The sequence below is a fragment of the Trachypithecus francoisi genome, unplaced genomic scaffold, assembly GCF_009764315.1.
Source record: "Trachypithecus francoisi isolate TF-2019V2 unplaced genomic scaffold, Tfra_2.0 Lachesis_group2, whole genome shotgun sequence".
NCBI classification, from domain to species: Eukaryota; Metazoa; Chordata; class Mammalia; order Primates; family Cercopithecidae; genus Trachypithecus; species Trachypithecus francoisi.
In genome coordinates, this window is record NW_022681465.1 from 85,295,548 (window position 1) to 85,318,841 (window position 23,294).

Genomic DNA, 23,294 nt, shown 5'->3' on the forward strand with positions numbered 1-23,294 from the left:
TTAAAAAGCTGAAAACATTATTTTAATATTTACAGATGTCTCAAAGCTGAAAGGAATTGCTAGTATGTTGGATGATAAAAGAAAAAAGCCGAAAAGTTATTGACAAGCTGGAACAATGAGCCAGTGCTTACACAATGAAATTTAATAGAGATATAAGTAATGTCTGGTACTTGGAATAAAAAAAAATATCAACTGAAGAACACAATGGGAAAGACATGACTAAAAACAGCTGAATGTTTTGACAGCTTATCCAACATGGGCCAGTAGGGTGCTATGGTTCATGTTGTTGGCATGAAAAGAAAAAGAGAACCTAAAAAGAGATGAGCATCACTGGTCAGACTACATCTACAGCATCATTATTCTAGGCACATATTTTACAAGGGACCACTACAATTTAACACTTCTCCAGGAGACAAGGAGGATAGTGGTAGACCTGGAGACGACATCATAGGAAAATTAGTTGAAGAAATTGAAGATAATTAGATTGAAAAATTATCCTTCAATATCCAAAGAAGATATTGAAAAAATATCTTCTTTGAAGAGCTAAGATTATTTTAACAACGAAGCAGAAAGCTGCATTTTAGTAAATTATAATGAATGATAATAATGAAAACTCTTCAAACATGGCATACATACATGCTTTCTGAGACTGACTTCCTCACCATGCAAGTACTCAGTTTGGGACTGTGCAGTCCAGTCACATGCCAGAGATTTGAAAACAGCAAATTCCTATTTGGTGTAACAGGTTTGAGCAAATAATATCTGATTTAACAAATATGGTTTCACTTTCTTTTATGAGATAAAACTGCTGGAAGGTAGAATGCTATAATAGGCCTCAAATAACTTGTAAGTCTCATTTCTGAAGGAGACTGCATACCCAACTTTTCTGTCACTGCTTCTGAGAAGGACAGATTAGACCACTGCCAACTGCAGCAAATGCACCCATAGCCCACTCTGGGTTCCAGAGTGATGGTAGAGGGTCTGGAAGACACTGCCGTGTCTCATGTGGGGCAGAGTTTCAAGACAGCAGGAGGCAAGAGAGATCAGGAACATCACCCTGTTATTCAGGTAAACTGTAAAAGTATATAAAAATATATAAGCCATCAAGAAGAATGAATTTCTAAGCTTTATTCCCACTCTCTTTGTATACTGACTCCCAGATTCACTGACTCATTTAGTATAATTTTATCAGCAAAAAAAATTTAAAAATGCCTACCAAACTAATGGATAATGTATATTTAATATGCAGTTTTTCTAATCATCCTTCAAATACCTTCAATAGCCAGCTACATCATGAGAGATAAGATTAATTCAAATTATAAGGAGAATTCAAAAGTGAATTAAAATGTGACTTACAACCAGTAAAATATAAGCAAGTCAATTTTTCAATGCATCTTGACTAAATGTAAAATATCATCTGTTTTTGTGACAAACAAGTCTGTACCATTAATCATATGCTTCCAGCTGCAACAGCTCACATTCAAATTAAAACCATGAAATAGCAGCACAGTGTCAAGATTCACACAAATTGATCTTTTAACAGATTGTGAGGGAAAAAAAAAAAACATACATTAAAAGAAGAATCTGGAGAAAATGTTACACAATAAAAACATCTGAAAGAGCTTAAGCACACAAGATAGAATTCTGGTTTTTGAACTGCATGGGAATTAAATGTTAAACAAAACTCACAGCCTGCTCTTAAACAACGAACACATCATAAAAAATAATTCTTTTTATAGCTACAGAGCTGACAGTTTTGCTGTTTATATCTATCCCAGCATACAAATCCATAGTACTGCCAGGACTGTCCCCTCTGACTTTACTGGGAAGCTAGACAGGACAGTCTGCCTGGGTTTCTTTTTTTTTTTTTTTTTAAGTTTAGTTCAGTTTGTGTCCAAAACTGGCCCAAGAATCATCTCTTCTTCAGTCACTACACTCCTGCCTGCCAGTTGCACAGCTCCAAACATTTTCCTTCCAGCTACAGATATTAAAATGTTTTGTTGTTTTAAAATTTGATTTAGAACTGCAGCAGATAACTGTTTTGTTTTTTGTTTTGTTTTTTTTTTTTTTTGCTTCAGGCTCCCCTAGGTCAGCAAGGCATAGTAATGTTCAAACAGTGCAATAGCAGCCACTGCACATTAAAAACAAGGATGGTGCCAGGAACCAGCAAAGTGATATATTCTAGGTTAGCCATGTCAGGCATTTTCCAGTCCCAGAGCAAGTTTCATATGGTCAGCACATGGGCCAAATGATGCACATGGCTGTCCTGCACTTGCCCCTTGTGTCCTCCTCTGGTGACCTGCCCCATTGAACTCCCTGGACGAGATTCCCAGTGATGCTATGCAAAGAGGAAATGTTCCTCTGAGAGTATTTTCTGCATTAGGGCTCACATTGGATTGTCATGAGACTTTACACTTTTAGGATATAACTTGACATGCCACAACCTTTTCCTCCACTCCTCAGTTGACACCTCTTTAAACTGGCGGCCTAGCCCTAGCCTACTACACATAAAAATGATAACAGCGACTCTGCCAATCAAGATTAATACTTCAGCTTCTCTAATAAACCTGGGGTAGATACCATGATACAATATATAAAAACGAGAAAAGTAAAAATTAAGAACTTTATCTCAAAATTGTGCAGGCTCTTACCTACTAGATTTCATTATCTTGTAACCATCATTTCTTTGTTCTTTTGTTCCTTGTTCACAGAGATATTGTTTCAGATAATAAATGGAGGAGTACGTAAGATTTTAATTTCATCACAGCCTATAAAGAATATTCCCAATGAAATTTAATGTGAACTTTAAATTGTATATTATAGTTGTGCATGGTGGGTTTCAGAAGCTTTGAATCCCGTAACATGGATTTTAAGAGAGAAAGTTTTTTGTTTTTGTTTTTCTTTTAAAGGAAAGTAGGATGAGGAAATAATCTGAGCAGAACATTGTAGTGACTAATCACTTACAAAAGAGAATCTTAGAATCAAAGTATGCCTTAGAAATGGTCCGGAAAATATGTAGCTAAATCAATTAACTTAATATGTATTGAGACTTCAATGTTTACAGAAAATTTGGAGTGAAACTTTTTATAAAACCGCTAATTTTTTTGTAATGCTATAAATTACTTAATAAGACTTACTAATGTATACATCTCTATTATTATATTAAGGATTTTCTTCCAGAAGAGTACCACCACACATTTTAAAATAGGAGGATCTCGATCCAGGTACTGTGGCTCATGCCTGTAATCCCAACAGGAGGCCAAGGTGGGAGAATCACTTAAGGCCAGGAGTTCGAGGCCAGCCTGGGCAACATAGTGAGACCCCATCTCTAAAAAATAAAAATAGAAATTATCAATGGAACAGGATAGAGAACGCAGAAATAAAGCTAAATACAACCAACTGATCTTTGACAAAGCATACAAAAATATAAATTGAGAGAAGGAAATCTTATTCAATAAATGGTGCTGGAAAACAGGATAACCAGATGTAGAAGAACAAAACTGGATCCCTACCTCTCCACTTATATAAAAATCAATGCAAGATAGATCCAGACTTAAATCTAAGACCAGAATCTGTAAGAATTCTAAAAGAAAACCTAGGAAAAACACTTCTGGACATTGGTCTACGCAAAGAATTTATGACTAAGACCCCAAAAGCAAATGCAGCAAAAACAAAAATAAATAAATGGGACCTAATTAAACTAAAAAGCTTCTGCACAGCCAAAGAAATAATCATCAGAGTAAACAGCCCACAGAATGGGAGAAAATATCTGCAAACTATGCATCCAACAAAGGACTAATATCCAGAATCCACAAGGAACTCAAATCAGCAAGAAAAAAAAATCCCATCAAAAAATGGGCACATGACATGAATAGATATTTTTCAAAAGAAGATATACAAACAGTCAACAAACATGTGAAAAAATGCCCAATATCAGTAATCATCAGGCAAATGCAAATTAAAGTCATAAGATATTGCCTTACCCCAGCAAGAATGGCCATTATTAAAAAGTCAAGAAAAATAGATGTTGGTTTAGATGAGGTCAAAAAGGAATGCTTATACACTGCTGGTGGTAATGTAAATTAGTTCAACCTCTATGGAAAACAGTATGGAGATTTCGCAAAGAACTAAAGGTATATCTACCATTCGATACAGCAGTCCCACTACTAGATAACTACCCAAAAGACAAGAAGTCATTATGGCAAGAAGACACCTGTATACACACGTTTATCACAATTCACAACTGCAAAGATATGGAACCAACATAAGTGCCCATCAATCAATGAGTAGATAAAGAAAATGTGGTACATATACACATGGAATACTATTCAGCCATTAAAAAAGAACAGAATAATGACTTTTGCAGCAACTTGCATGAAGCTGAGGTCATGATTCTAAGTGAAGTAACTCAGAAATGACAAACCAAATACTATGTGTTCTCAGTTATAAGTGGGAACTAAGCTATGGGTACGCAAAGGGAAACAGAGTGGTACAATGAACTTTGGAGACCTAAAAATGGGAGCCTGGGAGGTGGGTGAGGGATACAAAACTACATATTGGTTATAATGTACACTACTCAGGTAATGGGTGCACTAAAATCTCAGACTTCACCAGTAAACAATTCATCCATGTAACCAAAAACCACTTGTACCTCAAAAGCTACTGAAATAATAAAAATTAAAAACTAGCTGAGCATGGTGACATCCACCTGTAGTCTCAGCTTCTTGGAAGGCTAAGCCCAGGAGGTGGAGGTTGCAGTGAGCTGAGATTGTGCCACTGCACTGTAGCCTGGGCAACCGAGTGAGACCCTGTCTCAAAAAAAAAAAAAAAAAAAAAAGACTTTTAAAAGTATTTTAAGAATGTTCAGAGATATACCTAAGGACTTTAAGCATCTTTTCTACTTTTCTAAATTGAAAGCATAATCATTTTAGATCTTAACCAATCACCATTTAAATAAGTTTTCATCTGCTCCAGTAGAGATAATTTAGCCCTACAACTTGATAAATGTTTGCAAAATAGACAACTACATATACAAGAGTAAAAGCAAAGAAAGTCCACATTTGAAACCTATCAATGTTACTATCTGACTACTATCCATTCTTAAAGTCCACAGTAGTCTGACAACTAAGTGTCCAAGAAGTTTCCTCTGCGTTTTTAACTTCCTAGATTATAGTAGGCCTCTCTTTACTTACTGGGATTCAGTCTAATTAGTAAAAGGGTGATTAATTGATATCTAAATAAATTTAGAAGATTTTGAAAGAAAAAGAAAACCAAAACAAGGCAGCAAGTGCTCTGTCCCTTCTTCCTAAAGTATGACTTGTTTATAATAATATGATAATCTCACCACCAGTTCTGGTTGTACCACCAACTGTGATTTTCAAATAAAGGGTTTAAGTGTGTGTGTGTGTGTGTGTGTGTGTGTATGTGTAGACAGACAGATAGACAGACAGACAGAGTGTGTGTGTGTGTGTATGTGTAGATAGACAGACAGACAGACAGACAGACAGATAAATAGATATAGATATACTTACAGAGCCCACATTTAAAATCTACCATTATCTTAAAGAAAAAGAACATGATAGTGCTGGCTCTCACTCCATGGAGATCACTGATGGCAAAGTACAGAGTGGGAAAACATATTTATGTTTTACCCGCTTGGCATATTATAAATAGAACAATCTCAACCAGGCATTTTGCCAAGACTTGGAAAAATGAAATGAGGCATAACGCAAATGAAAAATAGAATTACTTTTTATGCCAATATAAGGTCTGGATGGAAAACTTTAACCAAAGATATGGTCTGGATATGGTAAGACTTGTAGAAGATCAGCCGAAGAATATGATTTGAAATTGCAAAGATTCTTGAACAACAAAAAATGGTATTTCATCACACATACACAAAAAACAAACTGTCTAGTTAGGAATTATGTTAATATATTTCGGAAGCAGATGCTTTCTAATATATTTTTTCACCTTAATATCATTACTGTTTTTTTTCCCAACCTGCTACTTTCTATAAGATCTGCACTTTGCCAAATGCAGAATCACCAATGTGAATAATTATTATAAATATAACCAAAATGGTTGGGAAGAAAATGTTGTATCACTGTGGTTTTGAGTATCACCATGGCATGAACCACAACTGTGTTATACTGAGAAATCTATTACTCTTTATATAATGAATCTGTCATATGTATTTTTTTATTAACTGAGTCCTAATGTATATTGGAAGCAGATGCTTTCTAATATATTTCTTCACCTTAATGTCATTACCGATTTTTCCCCAACCGGCTACTTTCTATAAGATCTGCACTTTGCCAAATGCAGAATCACCAACGTGAATAATTGTTATTATAAATATAACCAAAATGGTTGGGAAGAAAATGTTATATCACTATGGTTTTGAGTATCACTATGGCATGAACCACAACTGGGTTATATTGAAAAATCTCTCTTTATATAATGAATCTGTCTTTTTTTTTATTATTATTAACTGAGTGCTGCTATACACAGACAGATCAATCTGTCTTCTGTTATTAGCACTAAGACTTTAAAAGTCTACACATTAAGTTGATTGATTTGATAATTTCTTTATCTTAGAGTTTGAAGTGCTTACATATTCAGTCTTTACAATTCAGCTATATATGATTATCTAGAAACTGACACTTTTCTTTCCGAGTCCTTTCCCAGTCACTTTCATTTTTTTTTCCAAGCTTTTTTTACCTTAATCGGTCTAAAATAACTTTTCACTGGAAAGCAATCCAAGAAAAGGGCCCAAAGTCTCCACAAAACACAATTTCAATGATTTTTAACTGGAGACAATTAAGAGTATCTTTTAATTTTGCAAGTTATAGAAATATTTTTAATAGTTTTAGTTGGTATAACTGACACACAATAAACTGCAGATATTTAACATGTACAATTGGACAAGTTTTGACATATGTATACATGATGAAACCATCACCATAATCAAGATAATAAGTATTTTCAGCCCCTCAAAGTTTTCTCATGACCCTTTTAATCTCTCTCTTTCACTTATTGCCATATTTTCCTTCTCCCACTCCCAGGCAATCACTGGTCTTTCTGTCAGTAAACATGAGTTTGCATTTTCTAAAATTTTATATAAATAGAATACAAATTTATCCCAGTAGGAGAACACTATTCTATTTTGTCTGGCTTCTTTCACTGCACATAATTATTTTGAGATTCATCCATGTTGTTGCATGTACCAATAGTTCATTCACTTTGATTACTAAATAGTATTCTATTATATGGATGCACTACAATTTGTTTATCCGTTCACCAGTTGATGACATTTGGGTTGTTTCCAGTCTTGTGTTGCTACAAATAAAGTTGCTATGAACATCTGTGTATAAGATTTTGTGTCGATGTAAGTTTTCACTTCTCTTAAGAGTGGAATGGCTGGATTATCAAATTTGTGTACATTTACCTTTTTCAGAGACTATTAAACTGTTTTCAAAAGCAGTTGTGCCATTTTACACTTTCACCAGCTCTACAGCTACAGTAAGTGGAGGAGTTAGGGTGTGAAGACAGCTTGGCCTGATTCCAGATCCTATCTTCTGTCGGCTGCATTTTTTTCTAAATTAGACATTAGCTTTGGCCAGAATTTGGATTGTAGGAGATGGAAATTTAAAGAGTGGTATGGGGGAATTTGGATTATAGGAGATAGGAATTTAGGGAGCAACATGGAGGAGTTAGTCTAATGGCAAAAATAAAAGATGCTCACAGCCTGGGGAACTGAGTAATTACTATCTCATTGGTACCTGGAGCTAACTTAGATGATGGAGACAAAGTAAAGATCAGTCAGAAAGAACATCTCAGAACAGGGGACCAAACTGAGCCACGAGGGCCAATCAGTGAAAGCCCATGCTCTCCTGGACTCACCTTGCTGGTCCATTCATGCCTGTGGCCTCCCTCTCCACTGACCTCCCATCACCCCCCATAAGGACAAGATGCTGTTTACTTTCCATCCTAAATGACTGTGGTTCCAGGAGTTATTAGGAGGCCAACATGTTCCATGCTCCTATGTTAATAGTGTGGGGATTAAAACTAAACAAAGGAAGCAAGCATCTGACAATAAATGAGTCTACTGGAAGTGAAAAAAAAAATCCAATTTACCAATTTTCCTTTTATGGATCATGCTTTGCTGTCTAAGAAATCTTTGCTTAGCCCAAAGTCACAAAGATTTTCTTATATGTTTTCTACTAGAAGTTTTATCGTTTTAGGTTTTAAATTTAGACCTTGGATCCATTTTGATTCATGATACAAGACTGGAGTACTTTTAAATTTTGTTGGCTGTGCCATTATTTTTGTCTATTTGCTATTAATTTCTAATTTTACTGGATATTAACCAGAAAACACATAAAATATGGTCATATGTGTAAACATTTTATGGATAATTCAAAAGAACATATGTTTTCCATTTGAGTATAAAAATATACAATTATTAGATCAAGTCTGTTAATTGGCTATTTAAATCCTTTATATATTTTTATTTATTTGATCTGCTGTCTGCTCAAATAAGGAGGGCTAAATTTCCCTACTAATTATGGATCTGTTGACTTTTTTTTTACATTTCTCTTAGTTTTAGTTTTACATGGTTCAAGATTATGTAGTTAAATATTTAAAGGTTCATGATTACTTAGTTATCTTAGTATATCAATATGAAATCTTTTTCTTTAATCTATTTAATGATCTTTCCTTGAATTCTATTTCATCTCATATTACTTTACGTACTTTCTTTTTTATGGCCTTTTTTAAGGGTATCATTTCTATCTCTATATTTTTACCTTAATGTACCTTTTTTTTTGTATAAGTATCTTTTGTCACCATATATAGTTGAATATGTAATATTTTATTCTATCCATATTTGAAAAGGGAAATTTAATCTACTTACATTTATTGTGGTTATTGATACAGATATAAGTGTTTCCTATTTATCACAACTTTTTGGATTGTTTTATTTCTATCTTTCTTGAACTTTGCTAAATGTATCAAATATTCTTTGCTTTTTCTCCTTATAGTATATTTCCTTTCTTAAAAAATCTTTATGCTTTTAAAAAAAAGTTATGGAAAAAAATTCATGCAATATAGATAAAGCAAAATTTGTATTTGATTCCAGTGAACTCTTACTCCATTCCCTAAGATAATTTCTTATATGAGCTGAATATGTAAATTTTGAAAACTTTCTTAAAAATTCATTTACGAATATATCATCCTATTCTTATTATCATGTTTATTCTTAATTGCCTTCAAGACACATAAACTTCAATTTTTTTTCTTTTTTAAATTATAATCTATAACCTAAATAAGAAAAGAACATAGTATACTTTTATGCTTCTTTCTCTTTACCTGACCCTGCCATCTTCCATGTTAAAATCAGAAATAAAGCTATTTTATGTGTGCATGCGTGCATGTGTGTGTGTGTGTGTGTGTGTGTGAGAAAGAGAGAGAAATCGTAATTAATAGTTTCCTTTTGTTTATAATATTTCTAAGAATGGTTCTTTTCTTATTAATTATATTTGGAATTGACAGGGCTCATTACATCTGAATATTATTTTTTTCATATTTGATGCTTTTTCCCCTACTATTTCTTTGATAATTTTGTCCTTTCCAGTTTCTCTTTTCTCTAAGAGCATTACAGGGATGCTAGAACTTCTGTAACTATTCTCTATGTCTCTTGAATTTTTTCCCACATTTCCGAAGTATTCTTTTTGTATGTCATTCTGAAAAATATTCCCTAGTTCAATCTTTCATTTCCCTAATTTATATGTGAGTTGTATTAATGAACATTTTCATTTTAAAGTCAAACTTTAAATTCTTAATATCTGTGCTTGAGTCTTTTTCATGAATGCATCTCTCTGAATGTCTTCTTCTGATCACTCTGTTACCTCTAGGTCCTGGAATATTTTTTCTTCTCATTTTTCATTTGACATCTTTCTTTCATGGTACTGATTTTCTTCACATTGTGGTGTGTCATAATTATATGCTCATCTTTTGTTTGAGAATCTCTGTGTGCCAGCTCTTTTGTTTACCATTGTCTGTTTCCAGTGATTAATAGGGACAGACAAGTGGCTTGTCTCCTGTGTGGGTGGGCGTTCTAACCCACCTGGCATTCAGCACATTACTGAGGCACTGCCCTACCTCTCTGGGTCTAGCACCCACACTCAAGGATTTAGTTTGTGGGTAAACACAGCTGCTATCCACTAGTTAACACAAGGAGAAAAGAAAAATAAAGGCACAGCTCCAAATGTGGAGCTCCAATTAATAACTCTGATGAGCCCTTTGATTAATAATCCTGACGAATTCCTCTTTTATTTCATGTTTCCATTGTCTGTACCTTAAGCTTTGTCTTGCTTTCCTTTCTTTGTTGAGGATTTAAATCTATTTTTGTTATTGATTTAATTTATTATTTGTTTGTTTTCTTACCATTTTTGTCATAAAATACAATTTCGGCTATGGAGGAAAAATACAAAGACATATAAAAAAAGACATTTAAAAAAATCAACTTCCAATTTTCAATCATGTGCGCTGCTTAAATTTAAGGGCTTCACATACTTGTACTAACAGTGATAATTAACCTTACATAAATTCTTCTCATTATTGCTGCTCACAATGATGCCATAAATACCAGAGAATTTCAAGATTAAAGTAATCAAGCATCTTCAGTAGAATCTTTCAATGATACTTTGGACCGCAAGAAATTAAATGCAACAAAATTTTTGATTCCTCAAAAGAATGCTACTCAGATCTATTTTAATCAGCCTTGAACGTGTCAGAGAATCAACCTAGTTTGTTAAGTGATAAATAGCTATAAGGATATTACCTCTACAACAGTTGTCGAGCTGCCATTGCATTTATAGGAATCTAGTGAAGTTTATGTTTTTCTGAGAACTTCCATAATGATTATGGTCAACATCACTCTACCACCAAAGTATACAAAGAAACAGGCTCAGAGGATGGTGTATGTGTGTGCTCTGTGTGTGTATGTATGTGTGTGTGTGTGTGTGTGTGTGTGTTCACCCACACCTGGGCATGGCAGGGATTGCATCCTCAGGGCCTGGCATGGAGTTGGTGTTCATTAAATATCCACTGAAATGAATTAAGTAACAATAACAAAACAATCTTTTGCGTGTGAAGGGTCTAGCATTACTCTTGCCTCTTGGGTCATAATTTGGCAAATTTCCCTCCAGCTTGAAACTGCTGAGATATTTTATACTACAGTACAGTGAATCCTTAAGATTATGGTTTGTCTTTCAATGATTCATAACTCTCCAATCTTGTTTCATCTGTAAACTAAACTTACTGTATCTCCATGACTTTTGTCTCATCTGTCCCTTTTCCTAGACTCTTTTCCTCTGTGAAGTCTCCTTTCTCCTTCCTGTATGATCCTAACTGCATCTTATACTCAGTCTTGTTACAGGACTTACCACACCAAACTGTAATGCTTCTCAAGGAAAACACCAGAATCACAGGAACTTTGTCAAGTTAGTATTAGTTATTTTTTATTTTATGTATATACCCTGCCTCACACCATACACACAAAAAGCTTTGAGACTTATCCAAATGTTTACTGTACAAAAAAAATAACAATAATAATAATTGAAGAAGGTAGAATAAAAGAAAAATAGAGTGAACAATGCTACATAATCCTGTACAGAGGTTAGAGGTAGGATCTACGATTTGTAGGGGCCAAAGTGAGATAGATACTATGACTTTCAAGATAAAAATAAACTAGTTATGTTATACTTAGACAAGAGAAGTGCTATCAGCATCTTCGGCTGCTGGAAAAAAAATAAGTAGCCTTGGAAAAGTTAAGTGCGCCCTGCCCAATATCCCATGGCTTGTTTTGTTAAAGAGGAAAATACTGGTCTCTTGACTTCCAGTACTGTTGCTGCAATATCACACTGAAACTAAATACACAATGAAAATTAGTTGCTATTATGGCAATTCCTGGGAGAAACAGAAATACTTATTCCCTTGTGAGGGATAGGAAGCTAAACTAAGAACCCATCACAAATGTTCTGTGAGGCAGTTTAGTAGAGTTGGAAGATAGGAAATGGCCTGATGGCCCCTGAAGAGGAAACAGTGGTGCAGCAGCAACCTTCAGAGGCACATGAGATCTCCATTGCCGGGGGGGTCAAAAGGCTGGAAAAATCATTTCTGGAACATTCTACATGTATATACAGTCTTAGAAAAAGCGGACCCTTAAGTGCTATACTAGACTATGGCTGGGAAGATAAATTTTTAAAAATTTCCTAGGGCACTTCTCCAGAAGAAAACAAAAATTAAGGTCAGGTCTACCTCAGCCAGTAACAGACTTCTGGGCCCCTAGATTCATTTATTTGGCTCTGCTGACTGTTTGGCTCAGTTTTCCCTTAGCAAGTGTAAAAAACGCTTAAACACCACCACTCTGGGATCCTATTCAACCAATTCAGATAGCTGTGGCCTTTTAACTCACATCCAAGTGACTTGGCTTTATACCAATATCATTTCCCCTAGTATAGCCTAAGCCTAAGTGAGAAAGTACACAGCTCAGGGAGCCAGGAGTTAACTGGCTGTTCCCATTCCCAAAAGGCCTGGTTCTTTTCCTTGATAAGGAAACAATACTACAGCAAGAAGTTGCAGTCATTCAATATTACATATCACACTAGATCCATGACTATAAAAAGAGAATTAGTGGAAATACCACCATCTATTCTTAAAGCATCTCTCCAAGGAGCTTTAGATAATTTAAAATTTTCTCTTTCAGCCCAATCCCTTGGGAAATAAATTGAGGTGCTGTATTAAAACTTACATTTTACATATAAGAAAATAACAACAAGAAATTCAATTGCAGAGAGTGGCAGAGGATCTTGAGGGTATCCTCTACTTGCTGAACCACATTTCTTCCTTAGAACTATATAACAAATACAGAATATATATATATTTACTTGTGTGTAGCTGCCTGTGATTTACCTATAGTAAGGTCAAAGGCATTCTATGGACATGGTTTTCCTTGAGCCCTTCTTCTGTGCTGTCATTTTCCTTTGCCAGGGACATAGTTTCTCACCATCCCTCCCATGGACACCCATGCCTGGAAATGTCTAAAACACTTTTCGAATGGCAAGTTGCTTTCTCCTATACCAGCAAGAAAGTTTTGCAATTCCACCTGTCCCTCAAAGCAATGTGGCCACAATAACTTCTGCAAGTCTGTCTGCCTACGCTGTTTATTTTTCTGATATCCAACCAATTTATTGGTTTATATCGTCTTTACGTCTCCTCTGGCTTTGCAGTGTGGCATGACTCTCAGAGCCAGTGATTACATTACATTCATAAGTATTTAGCTGGAGTTTTAAGAAATGAGAGATGGTAGTGGGGATCTGGAGGGGGATGACGCATAATATACATGGCACTGTGAAAATATATAAGATAAAAATTAAAGAAGTCTTCTTCCCTCTAAAGTAAGATTTAATAAAATGAGACTCTGAAGAAAGAAAGTTTTATTTTGGTGAAAGACATCAAATGGCCTGTGTACAAAAGACAGAAACTAAAAGAAACAGGCAGCAGTGCCCCCTGGGTTGCCTGTCCTGTATAGTTTCTGGAGAAATTAAGAAATGCAAATAACCTGGGCAGATTAACAGCACCCAAAGATAACTAGCAGGCCACAAACAAACAGCACCTTTCACTATGAGGAGGCGTATTCCTCCAGGCAAACAAAGAAATAGGACAGAGTCAACATCTGTTTCATATAACAGCTTGGCTGCTGACAGAAGAAACCTTAAAAAAAAAAAAAAAAGGTTTAGCTGACAATCCACAAAAATCATTCAATCACTATTGCACGGGCCGAAGCAAATGAGTAAATGAACACAACTTGCACTTTATATATTACTCTTAAAAAGTTGTCTTTTCTTTATAGGAAGAAAAAATTAAAATGAAATGCAAACAAAAATCTTCATGAACTTTCCCCTTTTGATTGACAACAGGCAGCAATGAATACTAAACCATAAAGGACAGCTGGCTGCTTTTCAGCTTGTCTTTGCCTTTCTTGATGTCAATTGTGAAGACACCACTTCCAAACAGAATCCTGGGTAAGGATGGTGGCTGGGATGGGGCATGAGGAGACAATTCAGACATAACACATTAGAATATTAGGGGAAGAAAACAAGTCATTTGACAAACCCAATCCTGGTTCCAGAATTCAGTTAGGGAGTATTATGATGTCTGGGTCCCTATCAATAAATAATAACAAACCAAACATGTTAAGAACTAAAAATTTCCATCTCTGGATTCTAACAATTCACATATACAATTTCAAAATCAAGAGAAAAACATTCATGACTGCACAGAAATCTGTTTGTAAATTTAAGTACTGGACATTTCTAAAATGCAACATTATCAGAGCTGTGACATCACTGCAGTGTGGACAACTGCTTTCGACTCAGCTAAATGCCAGATGCTTCACTTACTTTCATAATGCGGTTAAATTACATAAGCCAAATACAAAAGGAAAGCAATTAAGAGGAAACGATAGAAGAGATTTTCCAGGTGAGATGTGAAAACAGAAGGAAAGGTGATGAGGCGGAGCAGGACAAGATCAGTTGATATTAACCCATGTAGAGTGCCAAAACTATACTAGGTAGCTAAACAGAGACTCCAATAAGGGCCTTTTCCAGTTGCTTCTCAGTTTAAACAGGTGTAATACCTTGTTTAAGTGGAAGAGAGGTATGACCACAAAGAGAGAAAAAAAAAAAAATCAATACATGATTTGCATTATCTCTGACCTTGGAAAAAAAGGCTTTGTTGAAAGGTGTCCTTTATTGCACAGAATTGAGAGGTGACAAAGTCAGAGCATGATCATTATAAAAGTAAATCTTCCATAATGTTAGCTATAGGCCAGGCAAACTCTCAGTGCTTGACCTGCATTTACTAATTTAGCCCTCACAAGGATTATATGACATAGGAACTATTATTATCTCACTTTACAGATAAGGGAATAGAGATACAAGAAGGTGGTAGACTTGCCTAGAATCACACAGAATGTCTGTGCTTTGAAACAAGTCATCAGAAAGAAGGCAAATTCTTTAAAGATTAATCCATCTGTCCATTCAGCATCCTTGTTAGGTATCTCGTACAATATCCAGAAAAATAAAATAATCTAGAGCAAGACAAGTAGAGTAACTAATTAAAACTAAAAGAGAAGGGATTGAGATTAGCTTCACCAAAAACCTCCTGGATAAAAGACTATATAGGAAAACAAAAAGTTCACGAAGTAATACTATAAAATGTCCTACGTAGGAATCAGGACTAATACCCAGCCTTGCTAATAGCTTGGATGATATTACAAAACCCCTTCAGGTGTGAAAGGGACTAAATGGATATCTGTTCTAGGCTTCTAGGAAGTAATAGCTGACTTTAAGGAGAAGTCAAGTATCCAAGAGCTTCCCCGGCACCTTTTACCTGGTTTATGCAGGAACAGTGCTTGTTTTGACACTATAACCACCACAACTTTTTAGAACTGAGCCTGGCATGTAATACATGCTCAGCAAATATTTGCTGAATGAATGAATTACAAAGAATAAACGAATATAACTGTGAAATGTTTGTGGAAAGTTTTAGATAGTTTGGAAAGCACAGGTAAGACTTTGATTCAGAAGGTGTCTTGAAGAAATCAAAGGAGGGGAGCAGGATTACAGAACCAGAAGTAAGAACCATAACTGAGCAAGAGTTTGATGTGAAAGATCTCTAAATAAGAGAGTGTGAGAGAGAAAATGAATGATAAAAGCAACAGCAATAATTAGAGATTAAGTCCTATAAATGTTTTTGAGCAGAGAGCAAGGTATTCGTGTTTTGTCAATATGGTATTTTACGGCCAGGCACAGTGCTTATGTCTGTAATCCCAGCACTTTGGGAGGCCAAAGAGGGTAGTTCATTTGAGGTCAGGAGTTCAAGACCAGCCTGGCCAACATGGTGAAACCCCCGTCTCTACTAAAAATACAAAAATTAGCCAGGTGTGGTGGCTCATGCCTGTAATCCCAGCTACTCGGGAGGCTGAGGCAGGAGAATTACCTGAACCTGGGAGGCAGAGGTTGCAGTGAGCCGAGATTGCACCACTGCACTCCAGCCTGGGCGTCAGAGCGAGACTCCACCTCAAAAAATAAAAAATGGTGTTTTATCAACACACTGTTAACAACAACAACAAAAAATACCAAACCAACATGTGAAGACTTTAAATCATGCAAATAATAATGATATAAACAGCAGCAAATAACGGGTGGGAGCACTTCCCTTGTGCTAGGCCCTGGGTGAAGTGCTGTAGTTATAGAGTGCACTGGTTAGACACAAGAGCTCAGATTGATTCCCACCTCCTGCTCCAAACGACCGTGGTCAAATCATCATGTACAGTGTCATCTTAACTGTGAGATAATAACAGCATCTACTCTATAGGCCTGGAGTTGCAAAGATTAAGACTGGTAGGGGTTTTGAAAAGTAAGGAATAAGGGTTGAAGACGATGATTTAGAGCTCCAATTTCACAAAAGGACAGGCATAATCACTGCAGCCTGAGGGTGTGACAGGTAGTTCAGAACAGGGCATTCTTAAAATAATAAAACAGAAATGGCCTACCAAAACACTGGGCTAGACTATCACTGTGTCATAATTTACCTCGTACTTCTGCACTTAATTTTCCCTTTCATTTCTTTATTTTCAAAATTTTCATTAATTTCCTATTTCTCTTTTCATGAATGTCTCCATCACTGAATGATGAGTTCCCTGAAGATGAAGGCTGTGCTTAGATCTTTCATTCTCTGCCCCTAGGACCATGCTAGACCCATAATTAATTGTGGTAAAATGATCAAGTGAACAGTAAGAAAACACTACATGAAAAGAAACTGATGTGAATGAGAATTTTAAGAATTTTTCAGGAAAAAGATATAAAAACACTTTCACAAAACAGAAAATTGGTAAGAGGAAATAATAATTTATGTAAGTAATATATATTCAACACATACATAATATATTCACACATAAACATATATTTGTGAGTGCAAACATATAGTTTGTCATTAATATCCCCAAAGTGACTTTCACTGAGTGTAACTCCATTATTCATTGTTTCTTCACCCCATACCATTCTTCTAAATAGATAATGAACACAGGTTTATGCGCTTCCCTATTCTGAAGAAGTGAGAAATTTAACTTGATTGGGAAGGAGAGTGAAGAGGAGCCTTGGAACTATCTGAAAGGGGCAGAGGAAGGACATTAACAGAGAGAACAGGGGCCATGCTGTTCTCCTGAATTAACCCTAGGATAAGGAGAACTACCTGGGCATTCCTCACTAAGAATTCATTACTGTCCCGGCTCTCAATCTCTATCTTTACCACCTATCTTCTTGAGGTCCTCCCCTGAATTCAGAATTTTTCTCTGATTGACAATATGATTGAACTCTGATTAGCCCGTCTTCTGAGCAACCGTCCACTAGTGAATAAAACTTCGTATCTTCACACATTGATTCTAAAACATTTAAATCCCTCCTCCCAGAAATTCTCAGTCAAGCAGCTCCCTCTCAGACAGTGTGATTTCAGTCAGTCGTAATTCCCCCTAAACACACATACACCTTATTTTGGGATGATCCCCTTCATATCTAGGATACACTTTAACTCCTAGGAAAGCTACACTTTACATGGGTTAGCCTAGCTTCTCCTGTGTTCCTGGTTGAGACATAACCTAGTACCTAGTCTCAAAAAATATTTGAGGAAATGACTGAGTGAATGAGCTGTCAAGAAGTCATCCCCTTAAGTGCTTGCCCCCAAGCACGTGACACAGGATACACAATTGGATTCTACTCAGAACATCCCCTCTTCTTTCAGACACTCTGTCAACCGGAAACAGAGCTATTAAAGCTGAGGAGGTAAAAGAATCTATGCTTAAGCTAGAAATTTGCTCTTCAATACTAACACATGCTAAAAACTTATGTATCACTAGCCTGGAATGACTGTTATCTGCTCTGATCCCTGAGGCTCTGCCTTTTACCTGCCTCTCTTAACCTCATTATAGAATAGGTACCAACTAAAACATAACCACCAAATCCTATGGTCTCCTCTCCATTGTAATTTCCATTTCAGCAACTGTCAGGGCACAGCTCTTTCAGCAGAATTAAACCTTGTCTGAGAACAGACCTATTTCCGCCTCTAGTCCCCTAACTTGATCTTTCATTGTACTGAATTTTGATGGCACAGAGCCAAGCTTACAAATTCCTTGGTGTTCACTTTTATAAAAACTGTCCACATACAGTTACTGTTTGTTTCATCCAAGTAAACATCATATATAATAAATGCCTTATTAACCAACCAATAGTTTCTTATACCTGGAAGGTGTTCAATAAAAGCATTGTGTCCAACCTAAAAATAAAACACTTAGTAACATCCATATTTAAAATCCATACAATTCTCAAACCATACATATTTATTCCATGGACTTTTACAATGTGTTCTCTGATTTTTAAATATCCATAGGTAATATTATTGTCACCAAGGAATAAACCACCAGAAGCCACAGAGCAAAAAAAGCATTTTTTTATAAACCAGGGATCTGGAAATTTTAAATAGGAGAAAGATTATTTTGTTTCATTTGAATGTTCTGCCAGGTGTTTGTATCTCTTTTTTGAATTAAATTATACTAACTTCTAGAAGTTAATTTATCAATAGTTTCTGAGCAACCATTGTATTTAAGGTTTTAAGCCTATGGCATGGTTAATATGCCATACATTTATTTTTCTTAAAAGTCCAATTATAATTTAAAATATTCAACCTAATAGAACACAGTCTTTTAAAAAACTTTGCATAGAAAAATTATTACAAGAACATTCATGTTTTATAATTTTTGGAGTCAAAATGACAAAACCAAATGTCTTAAAGAAAAATTGGAATGTATTGATCATGGTTATTTTATATATCAATGCTATAAAAGCTAAAAGTGAATATGAAACTGACTGGCAGAAGTGAACCTGTCCTACATGTAGCGAACTAAAAACAGACACCTGAAAAGATCAGCCAATACTTTATTAGATAAAAATAAGAAGGTACCAAACACTATTAAATGGCATAAAGGTGGTGTTACAATTTCATCAAGCTAAAAATAGGTCACAGTAAGAATGACCTTAAGGGAAAATAAACAAAACAAAACAAAACAAAACAAAACAGGGTAAGGCCAATATCACAAAGTGATTAAAGTGATGGAAGATAACTCTCTTCTAAGCCATTAAACTCACCGATACCATACTGAACTCCAGAGCACTTAATATTTTCATGTGCCATTAGAGAATTTAGTGGGTTCACTGAACTGATTGATTTCTTTGTTAATCTATTTACATGGGTTAAGACCCTGACTAACATAAAACACAACCAAAATATGCGAGACAGAGACTGTAATGAAAGACTGAGTGACGTATGGTTTGGGGTACAGCCTATCCGATAAATGTGCTTGGCCAGCAAAGAACCTATTGGCAAAGATTTATTATCGGAACCAATACAATCTAAAAAGACCTAATACAATAAAACCTGCAGTATAAACACAAATTACTCTAAAACACAAATCATTTCCCTGTATAGTTGATCTTCTGATGATATTAAAATTCTCTTCATATGTTTTATTCAAGAATTTTTTGAACAAGTAAAAGAAATGCGTATGCTGCACAAATTGCCAATAGTGTAATTCTTTGATTCATTAAACAAAACCCAAAGTTTATGTTATTTAGAGCTCTTCAACAATTTTTAAAATATATACAAAGAGAAGGAAATATTTCTAGGAAATATATAATCAAGATAAAAATGAACCACCTACTAGAATAAGTTATCATTATGTTTGAATTACATATAATACAGTATTACCGAATTAATAAACATTAAGGACATAGAAATGATTTTAAATGTTATACCTCCAAGTTCTTTTACATTCAAGATGGCATTCTGGAATGGCACTGCTTTAATACTAAAACCTAAAATTAGAAAACAAAAACATAAAAAAGGAATTAGCAACTTAACTTTTAAATTAAAATACTTACGATGCTCAAATCTTCTCTTTTTAGGCTGGTTAAGATTTACTTTTTGTAGCTGATATTTATACTAGAAACACATAATTTCCAAGGTAAACTGATAACTGAATATTATCTTCTACCGTTATGAAAACATAGTTGTGGCTGGGTGCGGTGGCTCATGCCTGTAATCCCAGCACTTTGGGAGGCCAAGGAGGGTAGATCACGAGGTCAAGAGATAGAGACCATCCTGGCCAACATAGTGAAACCCCATTTCTACTAAAAATACAAAAATTAGCTGGTCCTGGTGGCACACGCCTGTAATCCCAGCTACTTGGGAGGCTGAGGCAGGAGAATCACTTGAACCCAGGAGGCAGAGGTTGCAGTGAGCTGAGATTGGACCACTGCACTCCAGCCTGGAGACACAGTGACACTCCATCTTAAAAACAAACAAACAAAAAACATAGTTGTGTATTACGGCAATATACAACACTATCCCTTTACTTCAAAATATTGTCTTATTCTTTAATATGTAATGTCACTCTGCAACTTTTATCAGATGTAAGAAAGGCATTTGAAAGTATAGAGAAATTTCAAAGAAAATATTAAATCTGTGAGGACCTCTGCATCTAACTTTAATTCTTTTTTTTTTTTTTTTTTTTTGAGACGGAGTCTTGCTCTGCCACCCAGGCTGGAGTGCAGTGGCCGGATCTCAGCTCACTGCAAGCTCCGCCTCCCGGGTTTACGCCATTCTCCTGCCTCAGCCTCCCGAGTAGCTGGGACTACAGGCGCCCGCCTCGTCGCCCGGCTAGTTTTTTGTATTTTTAAGTAGAGACAGGGTTTCACCGTATTAGCCAGGATGGTCTCGATCTCCTGACCTCGTGATCCGCCCGTCTCGGCCTCCCAAAGTGCTGGGATTACAGGCTTGAGCCACCGCGCCCGGCCCTAACTTTAATTCTTAAAGTTAATGTCTTATAATTCTTTCTCACATATAACTCAGCAACCCTAGAAATTAAGGTACTTAAATTATAACCATTTCATATTAGAATTACACATTATTTATGTTAGTAATATGTCATATATCTATTTTTCTTAAAAGTACAACAATAATTATCCACTTATGCACAATCATTTTATAATACATGTAATACAAGATTTGTATTATGAGAATATATTCAGAGTATATAGTTCTATGATTAACCATATATTTACAACTTTACTACCATTCAAGACAATAAATTCAGCTGTGATATATGCAAGTGTGCATATACCCATTCACGCGCACACACACACAAATATATACACTGATTCTTTCTGAAGGATCCACAAGAAACCAGAGCTAATAATGACTCTCAGGAAAACTGGGAATCTGGAAATTTTAAATAGGAGGAAGATTCTTTTGCTTCATTTGAATGTTTTGCCATGTACGTATATTTCTTTTTTGAATTAAAAGCCCTATGAATTTCTAGAAGTTAATTTATCAATAGTTTCTGAGCAACCATTCTACTTAAGGTTTTAAGCATTATTTAATATGTATAATTTTAATATTAAAAAACAGGTTTTCAATAACTTAACAAGACAAATTATGAGTCTTTCATTTGAGGTAAGTTATGAAAAAATATATAAAGTATTATATGGATAAAAACAATTCTTTTAAATGGCTTTGTTTTGCTTTATAAAGAAGGAAATCATTACACACCTTCTTAGTCCAGCCTATCTTTTGCACTTCTTTGCTGCATGTTATCCCAGTACTTTAATAATCTGTACATTACCTTCCACCTAAGGTAGTATGTAGTATAATGTCTGAAGAACTGACTTTGGGGTCAGACAGAACTAGGTTGAAATTCTAGCTCTGTTATTTATTAGCTCTATGAATGTGGGCAACCTACTAGCCCTGCTTGGCTTTCTCATCTATAAAACAGGAATGATAACATCTACTTCATACGGGTGTTATAAGGTTGAGATAATATATGTGTTGTGTTTATCACAGTGCCTGGTGCACCATAAGCACCTAATATATGATTGCTGTCATTATGTTTCCATTGATGCTTTTTCATTGATGATTTAATCATTAGGTCTACATATTTTCTGCCTGCCTGTATATAATTACAAACTCGATTCTGGGTGCTCACTTATTAATCTAAGTATGTAGCTGGAGATGTAAAAGTTACCATTGAAGGAAAAGTACTTTTGTTGAAGTGATGAAGTTGTCAACAGCTGAAATTTGCTGCACAGAAAGTACGGAAAATGTTCATTGGGTCCTCTAATAAAATCTTCGAAAACATACCCCTTCCTTTGTGGGCTTAACGCAGATTGACACAGTCAGCACAGCATTATGGTTAATGGTGCATGAAGTCACTGAATCTTAGTAAATGAGCAGGAGGAAAGAGGAGGCAGTCCCATGTGGCTGAAACACTGGCATGTACCTGAGCCTGCAGGAAAACCTCTCCAGGTGTCTGGCCTCTGGGACATTAAGGAAAGTCAGTGCCAATCATAATATTCCTGCTGGCACAGAAATTCGCCTGCAGGAGAGTTGGATACTTGAATGTATCTACCTACCTCACATGGGTGTTATATGGATTAAAAGGCAATGATTGTGAAATCCTCAAAATGAAAAGCTCTCTGCAAATATTAAGCAGTCTATTAGCGGATATGCTCAGGACAACTCAAGTGTAGATTTTCTAGAGAAGTAGGACAGGCACAGGCCTCAACTTTGAAAAGAAAACAGTTATGGAGTACACCTCCAATGTTTAATCTGCTTTGATTCTTAAAAGCTGACAATATGCAGGCTGTCAAAGGGAAGTAATATCCTTCTAGAAATTGCTGCACCTATGTGCAAAATACAACTTTTGAAGTTTATTAACCCAACAGGCAGATTAAGTCTTCATAATAAGGTTGACTACTAAAACGTCTTCAAAACTTCACGCTAAGCAAAGTATCCCAGCAATGTTATTTATAGGCATATAAATGTCCCAACAAAATACTCATAAATGTTTTCTAACCAAACAGAACTCGTGTAGTTAGATTTATACGGCAAAGGTATACACAGTCATCCATGTTGCTGTCTCCGTATTATTTTTACGGTTTAGCTTCAGTAATTAATGTTCAAAAGACCAAGTCTAGATAGACTGATTAGTCCAGAAAATAAGAAAATGTACTATTTATAGAACAGAAACAATGTTTTTTTTCTATTTTAGTCATTCTAAACATTTGAAAGGATTAAATGGAACTAAAAATCTGAAGTCATACTTTCAGTTCACCAGA

General features: G+C 35.5%; 1 protein-coding gene across 1 annotated transcript in view; it reads right to left on the reverse strand.

Moving 5' to 3' along the window:
• ARL15 (ADP ribosylation factor like GTPase 15) overlaps window positions 1-23,294 on the reverse strand; it is a 455,769-nt gene that overhangs the window by 270,182 nt on the left and 162,293 nt on the right. The window contains exon 3 of the mRNA XM_033179558.1: window positions 19,935-19,994. Within this exon, the coding sequence (XP_033035449.1) occupies window positions 19,935-19,994 (60 nt within the window). The remainder of the gene's footprint in view (window positions 1-19,934; window positions 19,995-23,294) is intronic.